General features: G+C 36.5%; 1 protein-coding gene and 1 pseudogene across 2 annotated transcripts in view; one reads left to right on the top strand and one right to left on the bottom strand.

The window, feature by feature from the left end:
- Positions 1–26,185, bottom strand: part of LOC309871580 (uncharacterized protein) — a gene marked incomplete at its 5' end in the record, with an annotated part of 709,738 nt that overhangs the window by 674,372 nt on the left and 9,181 nt on the right. The window contains one exon of the mRNA XM_082744737.1: positions 4,136–4,195. Coding sequence (XP_082600863.1) covers positions 4,136–4,195 — 60 coding nt within the window. The remainder of the gene's footprint in view (positions 1–4,135; positions 4,196–26,185) is intronic.
- Positions 16,540–22,221, top strand: LOC309841313 (syntenin-1 pseudogene; annotated as a pseudogene). Its single transcript has 2 exons — positions 16,540–16,599; positions 21,338–22,221. The product of its transcript is annotated as a syntenin-1 pseudogene (transcript).

Below are 26,185 nucleotides of genomic sequence, written 5' to 3'. Positions count from 1 at the left end.
GGTTCTAGCCCCAAGTGGAATGTAGAGATTACTTAATAACAAAATATTCTACAAATACTACTGCTAATAACAAAGGCAATATCCAATAAGAAGATATAACAATGATAAATATTTATGCACCAACCATAGGAGCATCCAAATAAATAAAACAGTTAATAACAAATATAAGGAACATAAAGGAACGAATCAGTAGAAACACAGTAATAGAAGGGGATTTTAACACTCTACTTACATCAATGGACAGATCCCATCCAAACAGAAAATCAACAAGGAAACAGGCACTTTAGATGACACACTGGACCAGATGGATTTAACAGATATATTTAGAAAATTCCATTCTAAAACAGCAGAATACACATTCTTTTCAAGTGTACATGGAACACACTCCAGAATAAATCACATATTACCACAAAACAAGTCTCAACAAATTCAAAAAGATCAAAGTCATATCATGCATGTTTCCCAACCACAATGCTGTGAAACTAGAAGTCAAACACAAGAAACAATCTGGAAAGAGCATAAATACTTAAAGGTTAAACAACATGCTACTAAACAATGAAGGGGTCAACCAAGAAATCAAAGAGTAAATCAAAAATTAAATTAATGGAAGCAAATGAAAATCAAATAAAACAGTCCAAAATCTTTGGGATGCAGCAAAAGTTTTTTTTTTAATATTTTATTTATTTATTTGACAGACAGAGCTCACTCACAAGGCAGGCAGAGAAAAGGGGGGGAAGCAGGCTCCCCTGAGCAGAGAGCCTGATGTGGGCCTCAATCCCAGGATCCTGAGATCATGACCTGAGCCGAAGGCAGAGACTCAAACCACTGAGCCACCCAGGCACCCCAGCAAAAGTAGTTTTAAGAGGAAAGTTTATAGCAATACAGGTCTACCACAACAAACAAGAAAATTTTCAAATAAACAACCTGACTTTAGACCTAAAGGAGCTAGAAAAAGAAGAACAAACAAACCCGAAACTAGCAAAAGGAAGGAAATAATAAAGATTAGAACAGAAATAATGTAGAAACTAAAACAAATAAACAAAAAAACAAGAGAACAGATCAACGAAACCGGGAGCTGTTTCTTTGGAAAGATCAGCAAAATTGATAAACCTCTAGGCAAGACTCACAAAGAGAGACAGAGAAAGAATGAGAGAGAGAGAGGGAGAGTGAGGACTCAAATAAAATTAAACAATAAATTAAATTAAGTTAAATAAATAAAATTAAAAGAGGAGAAATAACTAACATCACAGAAATACAAAGGATTGTCAGAGAATAATATGAAAAATTATATGCCAACAAATTGGACAACCAGGAAGAAATGGATAAATTCCTGTAACCATATAACCTACCAAAACTGAAGCAGGAAGAAATGGAAAATTTGAGACTGATTACCAGAAATAAAATTGAATCAGTGATCAAAAAACCCCCAACAAACAAAAGTCCAGGACCACATGTCTGGCTTCAGAGGCAAATTCTACCAAACACTAAAAAGTCATACCAGAGATTTTCCAAGATGGTGGAAGAGTAAGAGACCTTAGTTTTGTCTGGTCCCAGGAATTCAGCTAGATAGCTATCAAATCATTCTGAATGCCTGTTAACTTAACTGGAGACCTAAGAATGCTGCAATTCTAGAAATAGAAAAGTGACCACTTTCTACAAGGTAGGAGGTGCAGAGAAGTGAATCCGAAGTGGTATATTGGAAAACAAACTATCAAGGGCAGGAGCCTCCATAAGCTGGCTACCAGAAAGTAATATAGCAGCAGACTGCAAAATTGGAACTTTTATATAAGTCTGCTCTGGTGAGGGATGTGCCTGCCTGAAAGGTGCTCAAGTTGTGAAGCAGGGCAGAATCCTAGGTGGAACAGGATACTCAGGGTCACAGGAAGAATGGTGGTGCCTGAGTCCAGCAAAGCTCCCAGGCATCAGAGCATGGAAGCTGGCTGCAGTCAGCAAGCCCAGAAGTGGACTTTCCATTTGGTGTTGCTATAAACCACAAACCACAACAAGGATTTAGAAACTTGAAGTGGGGTCACATGCCTAAGACAGACATGCTCACTCACAGGCTGAGTGAGCACAGAGTGCAGATGGAGACCAGTGAGATAGGACTGAAAGGACTACTTTTCTTTGAGGGTGGACTGAGGAGTGGGGGATGAAAGCTTACAGCTCAGGCTAGAGATTAGGAGGCTGCCATTTTCATTCTCATCCTCTAAAGCAGCACAGAAAGCCTTCAGGCAACAAAAGTCACACAGAGTGATCCGGATCTACTTACTTAGCCTGTGCTCCCCCACAAGGGCATTGCAGTTCCATCTAAGGCATCTGCATATTTTCAGATGACAATGCTTTGAAACTAGAACTCAATCACAAAAGGAATTTGAAAAGAATTCAAATACATAGAGGCTAAAGAGCATCCTGCTAAAGAATGAGTGGGTCAACCAGGAAATTAAAGAAGAATTTTTTAAAAATCCATGGAAACAAATGAAAATGAAAACAGCTGTTCAAAACCTTTAGGATGCAGCAAAGGCAGTCTTCTCTTTTTTTTTTTTTTTTTTTAAGATTTTATATTTTATTTATTGAACAGACAGAAATCACAAGAAGGCAGAGAGGCAGGCAAAGAGAAGCAGGCCCCCCACAGAGCAGAGAGCCAGATGTGAGGCTTGATCCCAGGACCCTGGGATCATGACCCGAGCCGAAGGCAGAGGCTTTAACCCACTGAGCCACCCAGGCACCCCACAAAGGCAGTCTTAAGAGGGAAGTATTTAGGGGTGCCTGGGTGGCTCAGTGGGGTAAGCCTCTGCCTTCAGCTCAGGTCATGATCTCAGAGTCCTGGGATCGAGCCCCACATCAGGCTCTCTGCTCAGCAGGGAGCCTGCTTCCCTTCCCAGGATGCAAGAGTGGTTCAGTATTTGCAAATCAATCAACATGATATACTATATTGTACACCTGAAAATATAATACTGTGTGTTAATTGTACTGGAATTAAAATCTTAAAACATAATAAATTAATAAATAGGACTAGTAATTAGTTGGAAATATTCAAATAATTACTTTTACAAGAGAAGCTTTTGTTTTCACTAGTGGGAAAATAAAGGAATGCTCTGGTATTCAACTGTTACCCAGATACCCAGGAGTAGCCAGGAACTCCACAATTGAGATATTTTCTTCGGAAAGCTCATTTTGAATTTTTCTCTTTGTTATTTTTAAATTTTACATGTTTGCCTCAGAGGAACAAACACAACTCTCCTTGATCTCACTTAGGAGACTAAGAAGATACTGCTAAGGACTGAAATGTTTTCCTCCAAATTTATGTGTTGTAGTTTAACTGCCACTGTGACTGACCTTTAAAGAGGTCCTGTCTCCAAATTAAGGATAAATGATGTTATACGAGTGAGGTCCTGATCCAGTACAATTGGTGTCATTATGGAAAAACATCAGAGGTCTTCTATGCATGTACAGAGAAAAAGCCATGTGAGGATACACCAAAATGGTGGCCATCTGCCACCAAGCGAGAAAGGCATCAGGGAAAGCCAAACCTCCTGACACCCTGGTCTTAGACTTCCAGGTTTCAGAATGGTAAGAAATGAATTTCTGTTGTGTAAGTCACCCATTCTAGGTTGTTTGTTATAGCAAATCTAGAAGACTAACACAGATACCAAATCCCTAATATAATTTCCCCTATTAGAAGATGCTTGAAACTCCACTGTAAGTACTCTTCTTAAATTACTTAAAAGCTCACAACCGAGGAAAAAGTACCTGATATTTGGGACATTAAAAAACTAGATAGAAACATACAATCTTACAAGCTTAACATGTTAAAGAAAGACTCCAATGTAACCACGACATCTGGGGGAAAAAATGACACCTCAGGAAGAAGATAGCCAGAAAAGAGTGTCCCAAATTCTGTATATAATATCTGCTCAAATCTCTGGCAAACTCTTGAAACATGTTTGCACAGGGAAAACTACAATCAGCCTAGATAAGTCTAGAGGAAATAAAATGAAACTTCAGCTACTGCTCTCTTACAGGCAAGACCAAATTTTCTGTTTGAGCTGAGCCAAACTGACAAAAGAAATCAGTATCTTCAAATAAATAAATAAATAAATAAATAAATAAATAAATAAATATCAACTGACATTACCAAAAATGGCAGAGTAGAGAACTCCAAGTCTTCACTCCCCTCATTAAAGTGATCGACAAGCTGACCAAAAAAAAAAAAAAAAAAATGTCAGCATCAACTTTTTCAGAACTCTGGAATCTAATCAAAGACTTATTTACAACATCTAAGAGAACACTTAATAAAGAAAGAAACTACTGAATTTTGGTAAGAGAGGACTGTAGCATATATCTTATTCACCTAAAAATCCATACCATCCACTCCTAGATCAGGTGGTAACCATGAAGATGGTGTCCCAGATTCCTGATGAAGCTTGCTAGTGACAAGAGTGAGAAATATGAACCTTGTTCTTAAACAACTGTGGTTGTGTTTTTGACCTCTCTAGTAGCCCCCTGAGGGATCAGACCAGGGGCTTCTCTACTCCCTCCCTACCCCATACACTTTGGAGCTTTCTCAGGCCTGAAGGATGTTGGGAATATAAAATTGTGCAGTTCCTTTGGAAAACAGTTTAGAGTTTCCTCAAAGATATAAGCAGAGAATTAATGGATAACCCAAAAATTACAATCATAGGTAAATATCCAAAAGAACTGAAAACAGGTTTTCAAACAAAAACTTGTACATGAATGTTTCTAGCAGCACTATGCACAATAGCCAAAAGGTAGAAACAACCCAAATGTCCATCAACTGGAGAATGGATAAAAAGTATATAGCATATCTATATTAAGCAGAATATTATACAGCCATAAAAAGGAAAGAAATACTCAAGACATATAACAACATGTATTAACCTTAAAAACATAATGCTAATTTAAAGAAGCCAGACACATATATATTTACATCAAATATACAGAGTAGGCAAATACATAAGAAAGAATAAGATTAGTGATTTCCAGAGGATGGAGAGAGAGGAGAATGAGAAGTGAGTAATCAACTGGCACAGGTTTCCTTTTAGAAGATGAAAATGTTTTGGAACTAGACAGCAGTGACAGTTACACAATATTGTGAATATACTAAATGTTAGTAAATTGTACACTTTTAAAATGGTTAAAATGCAGCATTTTATGTTTTGAGAATTTTACTATAATTCATTTATTATAACTAATGTTGCAGGATACAAAATCATTACACAAAAACCTGCTGCGCCTCTATACCCTAATAACAAACTATTGATAAGAGAAACTAAGAAAACAATCCACTTATAATTGCATCAAAAAGAATAAAATATTTAGAAATAAATATAACCAAGGAGGTGAAAGACTTATATACTGAAAACTACAAGACATAAAGTAAGGAATTGAACTAGATAAAAAAAAATGGAAAAATATTCTGTGATCATGGACTGGAATAATTAATACTGTTAAAATGTCCATAATACCCAAAGCAATCGACAGATACAATGCAATCCTTATCAAAATTCCAATGGTATTTTTCACAGAAATAGGAAAACAGTTTTAAATTTGTATGGAATCACAAAACACCCCAAATTCCCAAAGCAATCTTGAAAGAAAAGAACAAAGCTGAAGACATCACACTCCCTGATTTCAAACTCTATTACAAAGCTATAATAATTAAAAACAGTATAGTTAATGGCACAAAAACAGACATATTAATCAATGGAAAAGAATAGTGAGCCCAGAAATAAATTCATACATATATATACATATATATATATGTATATATATATATATATCCAAGAAAGGATCCAAGAATAATGGAAAAAGGACAGTCTCTTCAAAATAGTGCTGGGAAAACTAGACAGCCATATGCAAAAGAATGGAAGTGGACTTTCCCATACCATATACAAAAATTAAAAGGATTAAAGATATGAATGTAATACCTGAAACCATAAAAGTTCAAGAAGAAAACATAGGTGGTAAGCTCCTTAACCTAAGTTTTGACAATGATTTTTTTAATCTGACACCAAAAGTAAAAACAAAAGCAAAAATATCAAGTAGGACAATATGAAACTAAAAAGCTTCTGCACAACATACAACAATCAACAAGATAAAAAGTTAACCTACTAAATAGGAAAAGATATTTGCAGAACATAGATCTGGCAAAGGGTTAACATCCAAAATTTATAAAGAAGTCATACAATCCAATAGCAAAAAACACAAATAATCCTATTTAAAAATTGAGAAAAGATGTGAATAGACCTTTTTCTAAAGATGTACAAATGGCCAAAAAGTACATGAAAAGATGCTCAATATCATTAACCTTCAGGAAAATGAGTGGTACCTGGGTGGCTCAGTTGGTTAAGTGTCTGCCTTTGGCTTGGGTTATGATCCCAGTGTCCTGGAACTGAGCCCAGTGTCAGGCTCCCCGTTTGGTGGGGAGCCTGCTTTTCCCTCTCCCTCTGTGCTCCCCCTGCTTATGCTTGCTCTCTCTATGTGTCAAATAAATAAATAAAATCTTTTTAAAAATCTTCAGAAAGGGACAGCTAGGTGGCTCAGTGTGTTAAGCCTCTGCCTTCGCCTCAGGTTATGATCTCAGGGTCCTGGGATCGAGCCCCGCAACCGGCTCTCTGGTCAGCAGGGAGCCTGCTTCCCCTTCTCTCTCTACCTCTCTGCCCATTTGTGATCTCTTTCTGTCAAATAAAAAAATAAACTATTTTTTTAATTAAAAAAATAAATAAAAATCTTCAGGAAAATGAAAATCAAAGTCATAGTGACATATCACCTCACACCTAGTGAGGCTACTAGAATGGCTAATATCAAAAAGAAAAAACAAGTTTTGGTAAAGATATGGAAAAAAGGGAACCTTGTGCTCTCTGCATGGGAATGAAAATTGGTGCAGCAACTCTGGAAAACAGTTTGGAGGTTTCTCATAAAATTAAATATAGAATTATCGATATTATTCACCAATTCTACTTCTAGATATTTATAGGAAGACAATAAAAACACTAATTTGAAAAGATATATGCATTCCCATGCTCATTATAGCACTCTTTAAAATAGGAAATATATGAAAACAACCTAAGTGTCCAATGATAGATGAATGGGTAATGAAATTATGATATATTGATATATATATGTAGATATATGTATATCTACATATATATATCACATGCTTCAGCTTTAACAAGGAATGAAATCTTGTCATTTGCAACAACATGGATGGACCTCAAGACTTGAGGATTTTATGCTAAATAAAATAAGTCTGACAGAGGAAAAAAATAGTGTATGATCTCACCTTTATTTGCAATCTTTAAAAAAGAATAAAAAAGATCATAGATACAAAAAACAGATTAGTGGTTGCCAGAGGCAAAAAGTGGAGGGTGAAAGAAATGGGTGAAGGAGATCAAAGGTTAAAAAAAAAAAAAAAAGTCTTTAATTAAAAAATACGTTAAACAAATTTTTAAGCATAAAATGTCCAGGATACAATCTATAATCACTTACCATACGAAATACACACACACACACACATACAAAACATGACTATACTCAAAAAAAGGACAGGAAAGTGTGCCCTGAGGATGACGTGGACATTAGCAAACAATGATTTTAAAGTTTAAAAACTATGCCTAAGGACATAAAGGAAAATTTGTTTGTAACAAATGAAAATATGACAAATCTCAGTAGAAAAATTAAAACTGTATAAAAGAAACAAACAGAAACCCCTGAGTTAAAAAATGAAATATGTGGGTAGAAATTTCATGTTCATGAATAAGAAAATTCAATATTGATAAACTATCAAGTCTTCCAAATTTGATCTATAAATCCAAAGCAATCACAATCAAAATACCAGAAAATTATTGTGGATATTACAAACTGATTTGAAAGTTCATAAGGAAACACAAAAGACCAAGAATAGCCTTACACAATAGTGAAGTAGAAGAGCAAAGTCAAAGGCCTGATACTACCTAACTTCAAGACTTACAGTAAAGTTATAGTAATTAAGACAGTGCAATATTGGTGAAAGAACAGAGCATAAGGAATAACACAGAGGACACTGGGAGACAGAGAGAAGTGAGTTGGGGGAAATCGGAGGTGGAGACAAACCATGAGAGACTGTGGACTCTGAGAAACAAACTGAGGGTTTTGTAGGGAGAAGGGGGGGTTGGGTGAATCTGGTGGTCGGTATTATGGAGGGTATGTGTTGCATGGAGCACTGGGTGTGGTGCATAAACAATGAATTTTGGAACACTGAAAAAAAATTAAATTATTTTTTTTAAAAAAAGGAAGAAAGAAAGAATATACAAGCAGATCTATGAAACAGATTAGAGAGCCCAAATATATATCCACATTTATATAATCAACTAATCCTTAACAAAAATGCGAAGGCAATTCAACAAAGAAATGATATCCTTTTGAGGAATGGTGGGAGAATAACTGTACATTAAAAAAATATACATGCAAAGGAAAGGAAAAAAGAAATCTAGACACAGACTTTCTACCTTTCAAAAAATTAATTCAAAATGGCTCATAGACCTAAATGTAAAACACAAAGCTACATATAAAATATAATATAGGAGAATATAATTTAGGAAAAAAGGTAGGTGACCAGAGTTTGACTGATTATTTTAGACACAAAACCAAAAGCAAAATCATGAGAAAAAATAAGTTGTATGTCGGTGAAATTTAAATCTTCTGCTCTGTGAAGGACACTATTAAAAGAGTGAAAAGAAAAGCCCAAGACTTAAAGAAAAATCACCATCTGAAATAACTTTTATCCAACATATACCAATAATTCTTAAAACTCAACAATAAAAATACAATTGAAAACAGGGAGATTCAGTGGGGCCTGAGTGGCTCAGTTGTTAAGCATCTGCCCTCAGCTTAAGTCATAATCCCAGGGTCCCGGGATCAAACTCTGCTTTGGGCTCCCTGCTCAGCAGGAAGACTGCATCTCCCTCTCCCACTCCTCCTCCGTGTGTTCCCCCCGCCGCCCCTCTCTCTCTCTTTCTCTGTGTCAAATAAATAAATAAAATCTTAAAAAAAAAAAAAAAAAAAAAAAAACAGGGAGATTCATGAGATTCTTTGATGGACTCTACCCTATTACCGGTGCCACCATTTCATCACCAAAATTGTTCTAAAAAACTGAAATGACCCATTAGGGAAAACCAGCGCTATTAGTGTGGGTAATGCTGTGGGCTTGTCATATTTGGCCTGTTTTTTACATTGAGGTATATTTCCTCTATGCCTGAGTTTTTACCATGAAAGGATGTTGAATTACATCAAATGTTTCATCTACAACTATTGAGATATTTATCACTTTTATCCTTCATTCTGTGAACATGTATCACACTTATTAATTTATGTATGTTGAACCATCCTTGCATCTCAGGTGTAAATCCTTCATGATCATGGGGTATAATCCTTTTAATATTCTGTTAAATTCAGTTTGCTAGTATTTTGTGGGTGCTGGTACCCCATAATAATGTTTTCTTAATCCTAGTACTCAGGGTCTTTCAACACAATGTATAGATCCCTAACATTAAGCTCCCAGTCAATCTTCATTTCCCTTCATTTCCAACAAAGTATAGGCAAGTAAAAATCACAAGATATTTGCAAGAAATCTATAGCATGAAAGAGAAAACTTGTGGGAAATACAGAAAAAAAAAATTGTCTCTGGATGAAAAAGCAAGAATTCAGAGAAACAAAGAAAACAATTTCAAAAGTATGCCCTGATTGAAGTAGACTTTGCTGAGCCAAATATTTTCTCTCTTGTTTGATACACTGGGATTTTGACACTTTGGAACAATATACCATGATAAAATTTGGAATGGATAAAAGCTATGCTCTTCTTGAATTCTCATAAAAAAATTATGTCATATATCCTCAGAGATAAAAGTACTCTAAAGACTGCTATATTCAACTCTAAACTATTAAAAAAAATGTAGATGTAATATTTGATTGTTATAAAAGAAAAATTAACAAAAGTGACTAAAAAAGAAGTAAACAAACTGAATAGAATAAATTGAAGTGGCAAAGGTCTACATTTCCAGTTTTTATCAATGAGTGAAAGAAAGAGAAAGAAAAAGAAACCAGGCCCAAAGAGCCTTTAATTGCTATCTTCTACAAAACTATCAAGTTACAATTACTACGTTTTTACATTTTTTATAAGTGATATTTTTTTTTATTAATTTAACAGTATTTTCTAATTTCCTTTCTGATTTTTTTTGACCCATTGGTTATTTTGGAGTGTGTTGTTTAATTTCCCCAATTTCTTTCTGTTACTCATTTCTACTTTCATCCTATTGTCATCAGAGAATATACATTGTATGATTTCAATTCCTTAAATTAATGAGAATTGTTTTTATAGACTAACATTAAGATGTTAACGGCAATTCCCAAAGCAACCACTGAAGAAAATAACTTAAGACAAATAGTAAAAGAAGTGACAACTGATATTTTCTGTACCAGAAAATATCTATTCAACACAAAAGAAAGGAGTAATGGAAGATTGGAGAATGAAAAAAAAAAAAAAGACATGATATATTAAAAACAGCAAAATGGCATGTGTAAATACATACCTTATTAGTAAGTATATTAAGTGTAAAGAGCTAAACCCTCCAATTAAAGGGCAGAAATTGCCAAAATGAACAAAGAAACATGATCCAGTTATATGCTTTATACGATAGACACACTTCAGATTCAAAAACACGAACAGGTTGAAAGAGAATGGAAAACGATATACCATGCAAAAGGAATGAAAAGAGCTGGAGTAACAATATTAACATCAAACAAAATAGAACTTAAGGCAAAAATTGTTATTAAAGGGTTTCCTGGGTTGCTCAGTCACTTAAGTGTCTGCCTTCAAGCCAAGTCATGATCCCAGGGTCCTAGGATTGAGCCCCACATCAGGTTCCCTGCTCGGTGGGGAGTCTGTTTCTCACTCTCCCTCAGCTCCTCTCCCCAGCTTGTTCTCTTACTCTCTCTTTCAAATAAACTATTTTAAAAATTGTTATTAGAGACAAAGAATGACATTGTATAGTGATAGAAAATGTCAACCAAGAAGATATAACATTTGTAAATTACATAAGACTAACAACAGAGCCCCAAAATGCAGGAATAAAAAACTGACAGAATTAAAGAAAGAAACAGATAATTCAACAGCAATAGCTGGAAATTCCAATACCCTCATTTTCAGTAAGGGACAGAACAGCTAGACATAAAATCAGTAAGGAAACTGAAGCCTTAAACAACACTATAAACCAACTAGACCTAACAGACACCTATAGAACACTCCATTCTGTAACAGAAAAATACATATTCCACTCAAGTACACATGACATATTCTCTAAAATAGACCATATGTTAGTCCATAGAACAATTCTTATTAAATTTAAGGACTGAAATCATAAAAACTGTAAAAACTGTATTCTCTGATGACAATCCTTATTCAGTTAAACCCCATGAGAGTTTATCCCATAGGACTACATATAAATCTACTTAGGTTTGCAGTAATATCATGGCAAACTAGTGTGTTCTCTTTCTCCCTCCACCCTCCTCTCTCCTTATTTCTCTCTTCCCTCCCTCCTTATCAACTATAAATTCAAAATGCCACATAAGCTTGTCGATTCCATTTATAGTCTATGTTACAAGAGCTCCCAAGGAAAATTATATCCATGAAGCCAGAGATCCCTTACTACCATTCAGCTGTGTTCCTCCTCATTGGAAGTAAATGGGATAACTATCATTTGTTCTTTCAAGCAACGTATGCAAGATTTTCTATGTCCATTTCAAGAAAACGAGCAATATTTTTGCAACAAAGAAAAAAAAAACTTGTAATTTCTTCATATTTTTTGTTAAGAGCCTTTATTGGTTTCTAATCAGATCTTGCTAGTTTTTAGTAATTGCTATAAAGAACAGGGAGACTTTGGATTTCAGTGATGGTGGCCAAAGTAATTCAGATCATCCTACCAACAAAGAAAAAAGCATACTTAAAACATTGACCTGGATGAGTCAGGAGAGCTAAGAAGATTAACAAGGAGAGCTAACAAGATTAAAGAGTAACTTATCTGAGATAATGGAGAAGTCAGAGATTCAGAGAGGTTATTCAAACTTTGCCTCTTTTGCCTTGATGGCATTTGTCAGTTTTGGGTGAAGTGACTGAGATGCTGAAGAACATTTTCTGATAGGCTTAGCAGCAAGGATGACAAAATTGATTCCAGGCTTCCCAATGATAGGAGCCCCAGAAAACTATCTGTCCAAAAAGCTGTACTTTCAATCAGTCTTATGAAACATGCTGTCCATGTGGTAAGGAAATGAGACTTCCTTTCAAAAGCCATATGAATAAGCCATCTTGAAAGAGTTCCCTTTAGCCACATAAAACCTTTGGATGACTACAGCTCTGGCCAATATCTCAACTGTAGCCTCATTAGACAGCCTGAGCCAGAATTATGGTTTCTCCAAAATTCTTGATCTAAGAAACTATGTAATAACTAATATTTGTTGCTTTAAGCTATAAATTTGGGGTTGATTTTTTAGTCAGAGATAAAAAATTCACAGAGTTAAAAAAAGCAGATACAGTAAGAAGTTTTTACATGCATATAAGGTTTCAGAATAAGAAAAAACACTAAACAGGGTAAAAATAATACCTAAAGAAATATGATGGAGAATTTTTCAAACTGAAAACAAAACTCCATAGGTTTATGAAGAAAAACTATCCCCAAGAAATGCAAATTTAAAAAATACATATCTAGGTATATTATATTTAAATTGCTAGAAAAAACAAAAACTTGAAAGCACATCCCCCCAAATGATACACATACAAAATTATACTGAGACGTTTCTTCTCAACAGAATACAATGAGAGCTGGAGACAATGAAATGGCCTATTTAAAGTGATAAAAGAAATAAGCTATTAATCTACAACTATATACATAGTGAATATATCCTTTAATAATTAAGACAAAATAAAGATATTTCCAAACAAACAAAAACTGTAGATCATAAACAGGCCTACAATAAAGAAATACTAAAATTATTTCTTCAGGTGAAAGGAATATGATCACAGGAAGAAGCATGGAAATGAAGAAAAGAAAAATTAAAAAAAAATAAAGAACAGTACTATATGGGTAAATATTAGTGAATATTAACAGTAAAAAGTAAAAATAAAGTTTTAAGTATTTAAAATACATGTATAATTAAAATACACAACACAAGAGGCAGGAAGGAGAAAAGAAATGGCATAAGTATTAACGTATATTAGATTCTAGTAAGTTAAAGATCCATACTGTACTATCAAGAGCAGCCACCACAAAACTGTAAAAGAGTATGTAACCAACAAGAAATAGAGAAGCAGTAATGGAATTTAAAAAAAAAAACTTTATTAACTGTGCAGAAGCTTTTTATTGGTATTGATATTGGTCTGTAACTCTCCTTTTTGATAGGGGTCTTTCCCTCATTTTGTGATCAGGATAACACTGGCCTCATAGAGTCTGGAAGTTTTCCTTCTGTTGCTATTTTTTTAAACAGTCTCAGTTAGAATAGGTATTAATTCTTCTTTAAATGTTTGGAAGAATTCCTCTGGGAAGCCATCTGGCCCTGGACTCCTGTTTTCTGGGAGGTCAAAAATGGGCAGAAGACATGAACAGACACTTCTCCAAAGAAAACATACAAATGGCTAACAGACACATGAAAATCTGTTCACCATCACTAGCTATCAAGGAACTACAAATCAAAACCACATTGAGAGACCACCTTACACCAGTTAGAATGGCAAAAAATAACAAAACAAGAAACAAAAATATTGGTGAGGATGTGGAGAAAGGGGAACCCTCGTACACTGTTGGTGGGAATACAAGCTGGTGCAGCCACTTTGGAAAGCAGTACAGAGATTCCTCAAGTTGTTAAAATTGAGCTACCCTACAACCCAGCAATTGCTTTACTGGGTGTTTACACCAAAGATATAGATGTAGTGAAAAGAAGGGGCATATGCACCCCAAAGTTCATAGCAGCAATGTCCACAGTAGCCAAACTGTGGAAGGAGCTAAGATGTTCTTCAACAGATGAATGGATAAAGAAGTTGTGGTACATATATACAATGGGATATTACTCAGCCATCAGAAAGGATGAAGTGCACATATGATTTATTGAAAGAAATTGCATCGACATGGATGGAAATGGAGGGGATTATGCTAAGTGAAATAAGTCAAGAAGAGAAAGACAATTATCATATGGTTTCATTCATATGTGGAACATAAGGAATAGCATGGAGAACTATAGGGGAAAAGGAGGGACAAATGAAAGAGGAGAAATCAGAGAGGGAGATGAACTATGAGACTATGGACTCCAGGAAACTGAGGGTTTCAGAAAAGCAAGGAGTTGGGGGATGGGGTTGCCAGGTGACAGGTATTGAGGAGAACATGTGTTGTGATGAATAATGGGTGTTATACGCAACCAATGAATCACTGAACACTACATCAAAAACTAATGATGATGATATAGTGGCTAACTGAACATAATAAAAATAAATAAATAAATAAATAAATAAAACAAAAAGACTTTATTTATTTGAGAGAGAGCATGTACAAGCAGGGCAGGCAGGAGGGCAGAGGGAGAGAAACAGGTTGAAGCACGCTCCCCACTTAGCAGGAAGCCAGATGCAGGGCTCAATTCCAAGATCCTGAGGTCATAACCTAGCTCCATCCCAGGACCCTGAGATCATGACACGCGCCAAAGGCAGGTGCTTTACCAACTGAGCCACCCACGTACCCCAATGATGGAATTGAAAAAACAAACAAACATACAAACAAAAAAACACTTGACTAATCCAAAATAAGATAAGAAAGGAACACTGTGGCTGAATTCTCTGCTCAGGTTGTCAGAAGGCTGAAACTAAGGTATCAGCCTGGGCTGAAATCTCATCTGAGGCTTGGGGGCCTCTTCCCAACTCAGTGAAATTGTTGGCAGAATTCATTTCTTGCAGGTGTAGAACTAAAACCCCATTTTCTTACTGACAATCAGCTCCTACAGGTTGTTCTCAGCTCACAAAAGCCATCTTCAAGTCCTAACCATAGGCCTTGTGAAACATGACAGCTTACTTCTTCAAAACAAGCATGAGGATCTCACTCTGGTCTGCTAGACTGTTCCCTACAGAAAGTAATGTAACCACAGGAATGGCTCTCTAATCACCTTTTGCCATATTACCTAATCTAATCAAGGGGCAATGAACCCACTGTGTTCACAGGCCCAGCCCATACCCATGGGGATAAAATCGTAGAGTAGGTAAACACCAGTGCCTGGAAATCTTGGGAACTAACTTAAGATTTGACTTAGCAGAGTGTGGACTGTGGGGAGGCAGATGATACAAAGGAATAGGAAAACTTTGAATGGACCCATATAACTGGAAAATGGAATAAAACAGATTGAGGAATGGTGGCAAGAGAAAAAAGAGCTGAGGAAACAGCACTGGGGGAACTGGGAAAGCTAAGAGCTTTGTTTGGCAATGTATTCTGTGTGAAGCAAACAGTATTCTTTTGACTATTAAGAACTTAGTCGCTCTTCAAATATTTTCTTCAGAGATTGCCATAATTATCTTAATTTCTTTCAATAAATCATATGTGCACTTATTTTTGTTTCTTATTTTTAGGTTTTGTTTCACCATTGTTCATATCAATGCAAATCTGTGCTCAGAATGAAACAACATAAGCCAACATTACTTACTGGAAATATCAGGTTTAGGACTCAAACAGACCTTAAATCAAATCTCTAGTCCTTCACTTACTGGCTAAATTTTATTTTTTATTTTTAAACCACCATGTGTGCCCATGCTAACTGATGTTACTTACTTTAGTGTGGATCAAGATACTGCCTCTAACAGACTGGTTTATCTCCTATAATCTGGTTAAGTGATGGCTGTGATCACCAGCCTATCCAGATTGACACTAAAATAACTAAACATAGTTAACTGCTTCATTAAATTCCTTATGGATAAATTCCTTATGGATAAATTCTCTAATGTCCCTATGGTCACACATATTAAAGAGGATATCTATTACTGTTTAAAGTATATACTAAATGTCAGCTTCTAGGGACACCTGGGTGGCTCAATTGGTTAAGCAGCTGGCTTCGGCTCAAATCATGATCCCAGGTCCTGGGATGTAGCCCCACATCGGCCTCCTTGCCCAGTGGGCTTCTCCCTCTCCCCTTGATTGTGCTCTATCTCTCTCTCTGTGTCAAATAAATTAATTAAATATTTTATAAATATCAGCTTCTAGTATTATAATTTTATTATTTCTTCCACCTTGGTAAACGAAGTAGCAAATATGAAGTTGTGATCTAAAGAACAGAAAAGTGCAGCTGAGACATGTCAGGAAGGGAGCTCATAATAAGATAATACTTCCTAGCTAAGACTGCAAAAGCACCAGAGGGGCTGAGGTTGCTGTCCATCGTATCCATTGATGTTTTCTCAGAGCTTTACACATAATAAGTGCTCAATAAATACAATACCTAATAAATGAAAACAATATTCTATGTCTAATGCCAGTTGTATTTCTGGTGCACGATGGCCTTATTAAGGCGTCCAGCTTCAGAGTAAAGGTAGAAGACCTACCTGTCAGAAAGTCAAGGGTTAGAAGAGCTTAGAAGGGTTGGGAAATAAATTATGTTCTTGCTGGAAGATATTACAAATAATTCATTCACTCCTTTTACAAGTATCCTTTGGTCACTTTCTATGTTCAAATATTATAATAGATGACATAGAAACATGATTTTAACTTTCAAGAATCTTCAGTTCAATAGAGAAAATACTCACATACCAATAAGTGCTATACAAGGCTAGATGTGGTAAGTGGCATGTGTAACACAAACAAAATTATACAGAAGTTCAGAGAAAAGAAAGATCACTTTAGACCATGGATTGGCTAACTAAGGCCCATGAGCCAAATTCATCCTTTAACTTGTTTTTGTCAAGGTCCATGAGCTAAAGACAGTTTTCACATTTTTGATAAAACAAAGAATAACTAGATTATATGAGGCCTATAAAGCATCATTTTACTATCTGTTCCTTTACATAAAGTTTGCGAACACCTTTCACAATGAACAAAGAAGAATAAACAAAGACAGCTTCACAGAAGGTACATTTGATCTAGGCCTTTAACTGATGGACAGAGATGAGACCAGGAAAGGGCACTTGGAATAGAGAGAATGACTTGAGTAAAAGTCCAAGGGCAGTGAACTTCAAAGCACATCTGAAGAATGATGGTGATGCATCCTATTTGGTGGGACAATAGGTTTATGAAGGGAGAAGTGGAAGAGTCTGGAATGACCCTCGTGGTGGGTAAGCTAAGGAAGTTGACTATGCAGTAATTAAGGACATCCCACTCCATATATCATGGCATTTTTGCAATGGCCTCTCTTCAAGGACTCTAAGATAAGAGTAAAGATGATTTTCCACAGTAGAGCACTATAGTAATGATATTTTTATAACAATTAGCCAGAAACAAATCTCATGCTTCATTCTGGCCAAAAAATAACTTACGATGGCAACATATATTCTCCTAACTTTACCCTGGGTCAAACTGAAACTCCCAAATGGGTGCCTAAAGACACCTTGCTTTATTACATCTTGTCTCCTCCATCATCTACCTCCCTGAAAATGTGATTTACAATGGGACTTCAGACAGACCCTCCAGTGTAGCTTTGTTTCACATGACACTATGTTATTAATGCATGACACTATGTTATTAATAATATTCACCAACAAGTCTAGACCCACTATTTCACCCTCATTTAGTGGCAATCTCCTGCAATCAAATAATTGTGCTTGTCTGTCTGGACCCAGCACAAGATGCACTTACACAGACTGTTCTGTTGGTCAGTTCCATTTTCTGACAGCTCAGCAGGGAGGGCTTGATTTATTCAATGCATAAAGCTGCTACATACAAGTGGAACCCTAGCTAGGGAAGGAGGGAAAAGAACTGAGAAATACAACAGAAAAAGACATGCAAAGATGGAATGAAATAGAGGATTGACTGGAAAATCTCCATTTGCAAAAAGGCACTGAGGCTACCCCAATTTCCAGGTCCGCTGAAATCCTGAGTGACTCAATTTTCCTTCCTCACAGACTGAAAGCAGAACTTTTATTCACAAGTACATGCCTCCTAAACGCTGTCACTCTGGCCAAACATATTTCAGGTCTTTGACTGGCCCTCTATTCCTACTGCAGACTAAATAAGGACAATAATTCTTGTAATTAAAAAGCAAAGAAGGAGGGGGAGGAATTAAGATGGTGGAGGAGTAGCAGGGTAAGATGACATCAGGTCGCAGGAGTTCAGTTAGTTATCAAACCAGTCTAAACACCTACAGATCGAACAGGAGATTGAAGAGAAGAAGAACAGAAATTCTAAAAACAGAAAATTGAATGCTTTCTGAAAGGTAGGATGTGCAGGGAAGTAAATCTGAAGCAACGGGAAGATAGACTGCGGAGGGAGGAGCCAGCTCTGATCAAGTAGCAGAGCAACGGAGCACAAAATCAGAACTTTTAAAAGTCTGCTCCACTGAGGGACATTGCTCCAGAGGCTAAGCGAGGCCAGAGTCCCTGCGGGGATAGTGTGGTCTCAGGTCCCAAGGGGTCACATAAAGATCAGGGGTGTATGAGTGTAGCAGAGCTCACAGGTATCAAAGCAGGGAAGCCAGCTACAGAGATGGAGCCAAGGAATGAGCTCTCAGCTCCAGGTTACCTTAAACAATGATTCGAGCCACAGTCAGGCCACTGCTCTTTGAGCAGGGACCCCACAAGTGGCAGATCTGGGGAGACTGACCTTCATCCGCCAGAAGAGCAGAATGGCAGATCTGCTGGGTTTGGAGACTCCAAACGGCGCTGTGTGCCAGAGACAGAAATGCTCAGCCACAGGCCAGGTGAGCTCAGAGCAGCCAGAAACCAGGGAGATGGAAGTGACTGAGCATTTTTCTCCAAGGGCGCACTAAGGAGTGGAACCCCGAGCTCTCGGATCCTCCAGGCCAGAGATTGGGAGGCCACCATTTTCATTCCTGTTCTCCAGAGCTCTACAGTAAGCATTCAGGGAACAAAAACTCCTGAGAGCGAACCGGAGCAGATTACTTAGCCTAGACCCTGGCAGTGGCACAGCACAATTCTACCTCCAGCGAAGACACTTGAGAATCACTACAACAGGCCCCTCCCCCAGAAGATCAGCAAGAACATTCAGACTAGACCAAACTCACTGATCAAGGAAAACAGAGGATTTCCAGCAGAGGGGAAAGCAAAGCATGGAATGCATGGCTTTCTCCCCATGATTCCTCAGTCTTGCAAAGTTAATTAAATTTTCTTAATTTTTTTTCTTATTCTAATTTTTTAAACTTTTACTCTTTCCTCTTTTAACATGTTTTTAACTAGTTCATCTTAATAATACCGTTCTAAAAAAAAATCTTATTTTAGTCATTATTATAGTCATATTTTATCCTTCATTGTATCTAACTTTATTTTTTGTACACATATGGGGTTTTTTCTTTTAAAAATTTTTGGGATACAACTTCTTTTAATAAATCAAAATATACCCTAAATCTAGCAGAGAGCTTTGCTCTAGTCTCCAGCCTGAGCAAATTCTCTCCACTTTTTTCTCCTTTCTTTTCCCAACTGACTTATCTTATCAACTCCTTTTTTATTTTTTTAAAGATTTTATTTATTTATTTGACAGAAAGAGATCACAAGTAGGCAAAGAGACAGGCAGAGAGAGAGGAAGAAGCAGGCTCCCTGCTGAGCAGAGAGCCTGATGTGGGGCTCAATCCCAGGACTCTGGGATCATGACCTAAGCCTAAGGCAGAGGCTTTAACCAACTGAGCCACCCAGGTACCCCTCAACTCCTTTTTTAGAATTTTTTTTTAAATTATCCTCTTTACAATCATATTCCATCCCTTCATTGTGTTTACCCTCATTTTTGTGTATATACATAAGTATTTCTTTCTTTAAAATTTTGGGAGGTAGTTTCTTCTTTTTTTTTTTTTAAGATTTTATTTATTTATTTGACAGACAGAGATCACAAGTAGGCAGAGAGGCAGGCAGAGAGAGGGGGGAAGCAGGCTGCCTGCTGAGCAGAGGGACTGATGCGGGGCTGGATCCCAGGACCCTGAGATCATGACCTGAGCCAAAGACAGAGGCCTAACCCACTGAGCCACCCAGGTGCCCCATGGGAGGTAGTTTCTTCTAAGAGACCAAAATACAACCAAAATCAAGTGGGTGGCTCTGTTTTGTTCACCAGTCTAATACATATAAATATATATATATATATATATATTTTTTTTTTTTTTAACTTCTTTTTATCCCCTATCTTCTCCCCGTTTTGGGGTATCTTCTGATTTGGTTAACACATATTTTTCTGGGGTCTTTGCCATGCTTTTAGTATTTTATTCTCTCATTCATATATTCTTATCTGGATAAAATGACAAGGCAGAAAAACTCACCACAAAAAAAAGAACAAGAGGCAGTACCAAAGGCTAGGGACCTAATCAAAACAGACATTGGTAATATGTCAGATCTAGAGTTCAGAATGATGATTCTCAAGGTGCTAGCTGGGCTTGAAAAAAGCATAGGAGATGCTAGAGAAACTCTGTCTGGAGAAATAAAAGCCCTTTCTGGAGAAATAAAAGAACTAAAATCTAACAAAGCTGAAGTCAAAAAGCTATAATGAGGTGCAATAAAAAATGGAGGTTCTTACTGCCAGGATAAATGAGGCAGAAGAGAGAATAAATGATATAGAAGACCAAATGATGGAAAATTAAAAAAGCTAAGCAAAAGACAGCTAAACAACTACTGGATCACAAGGGAAGAATTCAAGAGATAAGTGATACCACAAGATGAAACAATATTAGAATAATTGGGATTCCAGAAGAAGAAGAAAGGTGGGGGGCAGAAGGTATATTGGAGAGAATTACTGTAGAGAATCTCCCTAAAATGACAAAGGGAACAAGCATCAAAATCCAGGAGGCACAGAGAATCCCCCTCAAAATCAGTAAGATTTGGTCCATACTCCATCATCTAATAGTAAAACTTACAGGGCTTAGTGACAAAGAGAAAATCCTGAAAGCAGCCCAGGACAAGAAGTCTGTAACATATAATGGTAAAAATACTACACTGGCAGCAGTCTTATCCACAGAGACCTGGCAGGCCAGAAAGAACTGGCATGATATAGTCAGAGCACTAAATGAGAAAAATATGCAGCCAAGAATACTATATCCAGCAAGGCTATCATTGAAAATAGAAGGAGAGAGTTACCGGAGGCGGCGAGGCAGCAAGAGGGGTAAGCGGGTCCTTGTGGCCTAGAAAAATCCTGCAAAAATGTCTCTTGAAGACGTGAAGGTAGACAAAGTTATTCAGGCTCAAAATGCCTTTTCTGCAAACCCTGGCAACCCAGCAATTTTGTCTGAAGCTTCTGCTCCCATCTCTCAAGATGGAAATCTATACCCTAAGTTGTATCCGGAGCTCTCCCAGTACATGGACTTGAGTTTAAATGAAGAAGAAATCCATGAAAATATGGCTGTGGTCCCTGGAGCACCAGTTCAGGGACACTTCAATATGAACTATATGGTGGCTCCTGTAACTGGTAATGATGTCGGAATTCGTAGAGCAGAAATTAAGCGAAGGATTCGTGAAGTCACTTTTTGAAAGGATCAAGATGGAAAAATTGGGCTCAGGCTTAAATCAATAGATAATGATATATTTGTTCAGCTGGTCCAGGAAAATTCTCTAGCCTCATTGGTTGATCTGAGATTTGGGGACCAAGTACTCCAGATCAATGGGGAAAACTGTGCAGGCTGGAGCTCTGATAAAGCACACAAGGTGCTCAAACAGGCTTTTGGAGAGAAGATTACTATGACTGTTTGTGACAGCCCTTTGAACGGACAGTTGCCATGCACAAGGATAGTACTGGACATGTTGGCTTTATCTTTAAAAATGGAAAGATAACATCCATACGGAAAGATAGTCCTGCAGCCAGAAATGGTCTTCTCACAGAACATAACATCTGTGAAGTCAATGGGCAGTATGTCATTGGGCTGAAGGATTCTCAAACTGCAGACATACTGTCAATATCTGAGACTGCAGTTACTATTACAATCATGCCTGCTTTTATCTTTGAACATATTATTAAATGGATGGCACCAAGCATTATGAAAAGCCTCATGGACCATATCATTCCTGAGGTTTAGAAGTCATGGCACAATGGAAACTTCACTGAACTCCAGTTTACTTCTTGGGCAACTTAACTCTATATTACGCTTTCCAGAAGCCAGAAAGCATATGCTGCATGAAGACCTTTCTATCTTACATATGGCTGGGAGTCTTACATTTTTGATTGGATATATTGTTCACACTTCAAGATTGTTATAGCCTTAAACTGGTTTTACAAATGTGAAACTTTGGACAAATTTACTGATTTTCACAGAGTAGTTTCTCTACTGGATAAACCTGATGCTTTTACAAGCCATTATGATTACGACTGATACAGGCTTAGCTCTGTGTTAGAACCAATCACCTTTATCTTACATATCTAATAGTGCTGTTCATATTACTTTAGTTCTATGGTATAATTGTATTTTTAATGTGTAACCATAGTACATGTAGAATGATTGCTTTTGATGGTTTTTTTAAGCGCTCTGTGTGTGTGCATGCGCACATGTGTGCATGTAAAACACCAATTAAGTATACTGGTTTCATTCCATGTAAACATTATACGTGTATGTAGGTTGCTAGAGATTGTGTTGATCATCATTTAATTATAACTAACTTTATTTAATATGCTTCAACTGTCACCTTAACTGTGTCAAGCATCTAGAATAAAAGCTAAAATATAACTATTACTGCCTTTCTAAAACTCAAAATGCAGTTCTGTGTTAAACTGAAATAAATGTACACTATCCCAGAAAAATGTAATGGTACATACTGAACTATAGCATAGCTGCTTAGTTGCATTTGAGATTTTCTAGTCAATTGTGTAATGGAAATTTCTTTCTTCTAAAAGAAATTTCTGGTATTGCTTTCTGAGAAAAGCTTCACTACATATTAAATGTAAAAATTCTTATACCAAATAGGATAAACTTTTGACTCCCTTTATTCATTTACAGATTAAGTGGAATAATACCTAATTTTGTCTTTAACATTCTGTAACCTCACTACTTTGGGATGGTCTAAGGATGTTTCTCAGATAATTTGTTCCATTTCCTAACCCCTCCCTACAAAATGGAAGTGACACTTTATCCTGATTTTTTTCTTTATGGTTTATGCCTATTTCATCTTAATTAAATGTGTATAAATAAACTAGAAAAAAAAGAAAAGAGAAGGAAAGATAAAAAGCTTCTAGGACAAACAAAAACTAAAAGAATTTGGAAACACCAAACCAGCCCTACAGGAAATACTGAAAGAGAGAGCAAAGAGAGCAAAGAGAGAGCCTAAAAGTAGTAGACCAGAAAGGAGCAGACACAATATACAGTAACAATCACATTATAGGCAATACAATGGCACTAAATTCATATCTCTCAATTGTTACCCTGAATGTAAATGGGCTAAATGCCCCAATCAAAAGACACAGGTAACAGAATGGATAAAAAAACAAAACCCATCAATATGCTGTTTACAAGAAACTCATTTTAGACCCAAAGACACCTCCGGATTTAAAGTGAGGGGGTGGAAAACAATTTACCATGCTAATGGACATCAAAAGAAAGCTGGGGTGGCAATCCTTATTTCAGATAAATTATATTTTAAGCCAAAGACGATAATAAGAGATGAGGAAGGACACTATATCATACTCAAAGGGTCTGTCCAACAAGATTAAATATTCATAGGTATTTAATTATCTATGCCCCTAACATGGGAGCAGCCAACTATATAAACCAATTAATAACAAAATCAAAGTAACACATCAACAATAATATAATAATAGTAGCGGACTTTAATACCCCCCCTCACTGAAATGGACAGATCACCAAGCAAATGATCAACAAGGAAATAAAGGCCTTAAATGACACACTGGACCAGATAGACATCACGGATATATTCAGAACTTTTCACTCCAAAGCAACAGAATATACATCCTTCTCTAGTGTACATGGAACATTCTCCAGAATAGATCACATCCTGGGTCACAAATCAGGTCTCAACTGGTACCAAAAGATTGGGATCATTCCCTGCATATTTTCCGACTACAAAGCTCTGAAGCTAGAACACAATCACATGAGGAAATTTGGAAAGAACCCAAATACATGGAGGCTAAAGAGCATCCTTCTAAGGAATGAATGGGTCAACCAGTAAATTAAAGAAGAATTGAAAAAAATTCATGGAAACAAATGATAATGAAAACACAACTGTTCAAAATCTGTGAGACACTGCAAAGGCAGTCCTGAGAGAAAAACATATAGCAATACAATCCTTTCTCAAGAGACAAGAAATGTCTCAAGTCCACAACCTAGCCCTACACCTAAAGGAGCTGGATAAAGAACAGCAAAAAAAGACTAAACCCAGCATAAGAAGAGAAATCATAAAGACCAGAGCAGAAATCAATGAAATAGAAACCAAAAAAACCAGTAGAACAAATCAACGAAACTAGGAGCTGGTTCTTGGAAAGAATTAATAAGATTGATAAACTCCTGGCCAGACTATCAAAAAGAAAAGAGAAAGGACCCAAATTAACAAAATCAGGAATGAAAGAGGAGACATCACAACCAACACCAAAAAAATACAAACAATTATAAGAACATAATATAAGCAACTATACGCCAGCAAATTGACAATCTGGAAGAAATGGGTGCATTCCTAGAGATGGATAAACTACCAAAACTGAACCACAAAGAAATAGAAAACTTAAAGAGACCAATAACTAATAAGGAAATTTAAGCAGTCATCAAAAATCTCCCAACAAACAAGAGCTCAGGGCCAGATGGTTTCCCAGGGGAATTCTACCAAGAATTTAAAAAAGAAATAATTCCTATTCTCCTGAAACTGTTCCAAAAAATAGAAATGGGAGGAAAACTTCCAAACTCATTTCATGAGGCCAGCATTACCTTGATCCCAAAACCAGACAAAGACCCTACTGAAAAGGAGAATTACAGACCAATATCCTTGCTGAACACAGGTGCAAAAATTTTCACCAAAAAACTAGCCAATAGGATCCAACAGTACATTTAAAGGATTATTCACCATGACTAAGTCAGATTTACTCCTGGGCTGAAAGGCTAGTTCAACATCTGCAAATCAATTAATGTGATACAATACTTTAATAAAAGAAAGAACAAGAACTATATGATACTCTCAATAGATGCTGAAAAAGCATTTGACAAGATACAGCATCCTTTCTTGATCAAAACTCTTCAAAGTGTAGGGATAGAGGGCACATACCTCAATATCATCAAAGCCATCTATGAAAAACCCACCGCAAATATCATTCTCGATGGAGAAAAACTAAAAGCTTTTCTGCTAAGGTCAGGAACACGGCAGGGATGTCCATTATCACCACTGCTATTCAACATAGTACTAGAGGTCCTAGCCTCAGCAATCAGACAACAAAAAGAAATTAAAGGCATCCAAATCGGCAAAGAAGAAGTCAAACTCTCACTCTTTGCAGATGATATGATACTATATGTGGAAAACCCAAAAGACTCCACTCCAAAACTGTTAGAACTCATACAGGAATTCAGTAAAGTGTTAGGATATAAAATCAAGGCATGGAAATCAGTTGCATTTCTATACACCAACAGCAACACAGAAGAAAAGAAATTAAGGAGTCAATCCCATTTACAAGTGCACCAAAAACCGTAAGATACCTAGGAAGAAACCTAACCAAGGAGGCAAAGAATCTGTACTCAGAAAACTATAAAGTACTCGTGAAAGAAATTGAGGAAGACACAAAGAAATGGAAAAACGTTCCATGATCATGGATTGGAAGAAAGAAATATTGTGAAAATGGCTATGCTACCTAAAGCAATCTACACATTTAATGCAATCCCTATCAAAATACCATCCTTTTTTTTTTTTTTTCAAAGAAATGGAACAAATACTCCTAAAATTTACATGGAACCAGAAAAGACCTCAAATAGTGAGAGGAATGTTGAAAATGAAAGCCAAAGTAAGTGGCATCACAATTCCAGACTTCAAGCTCTATTACATATCTATAATCAT

Source organism: Mustela nivalis (assembly GCF_964662115.1).
Source record: "Mustela nivalis genome assembly, chromosome: 1".
NCBI lineage: Eukaryota > Metazoa > Chordata > Mammalia > Carnivora > Mustelidae > Mustela > Mustela nivalis.
This window is presented reverse-complemented; position numbering and strand designations above follow the sequence as displayed.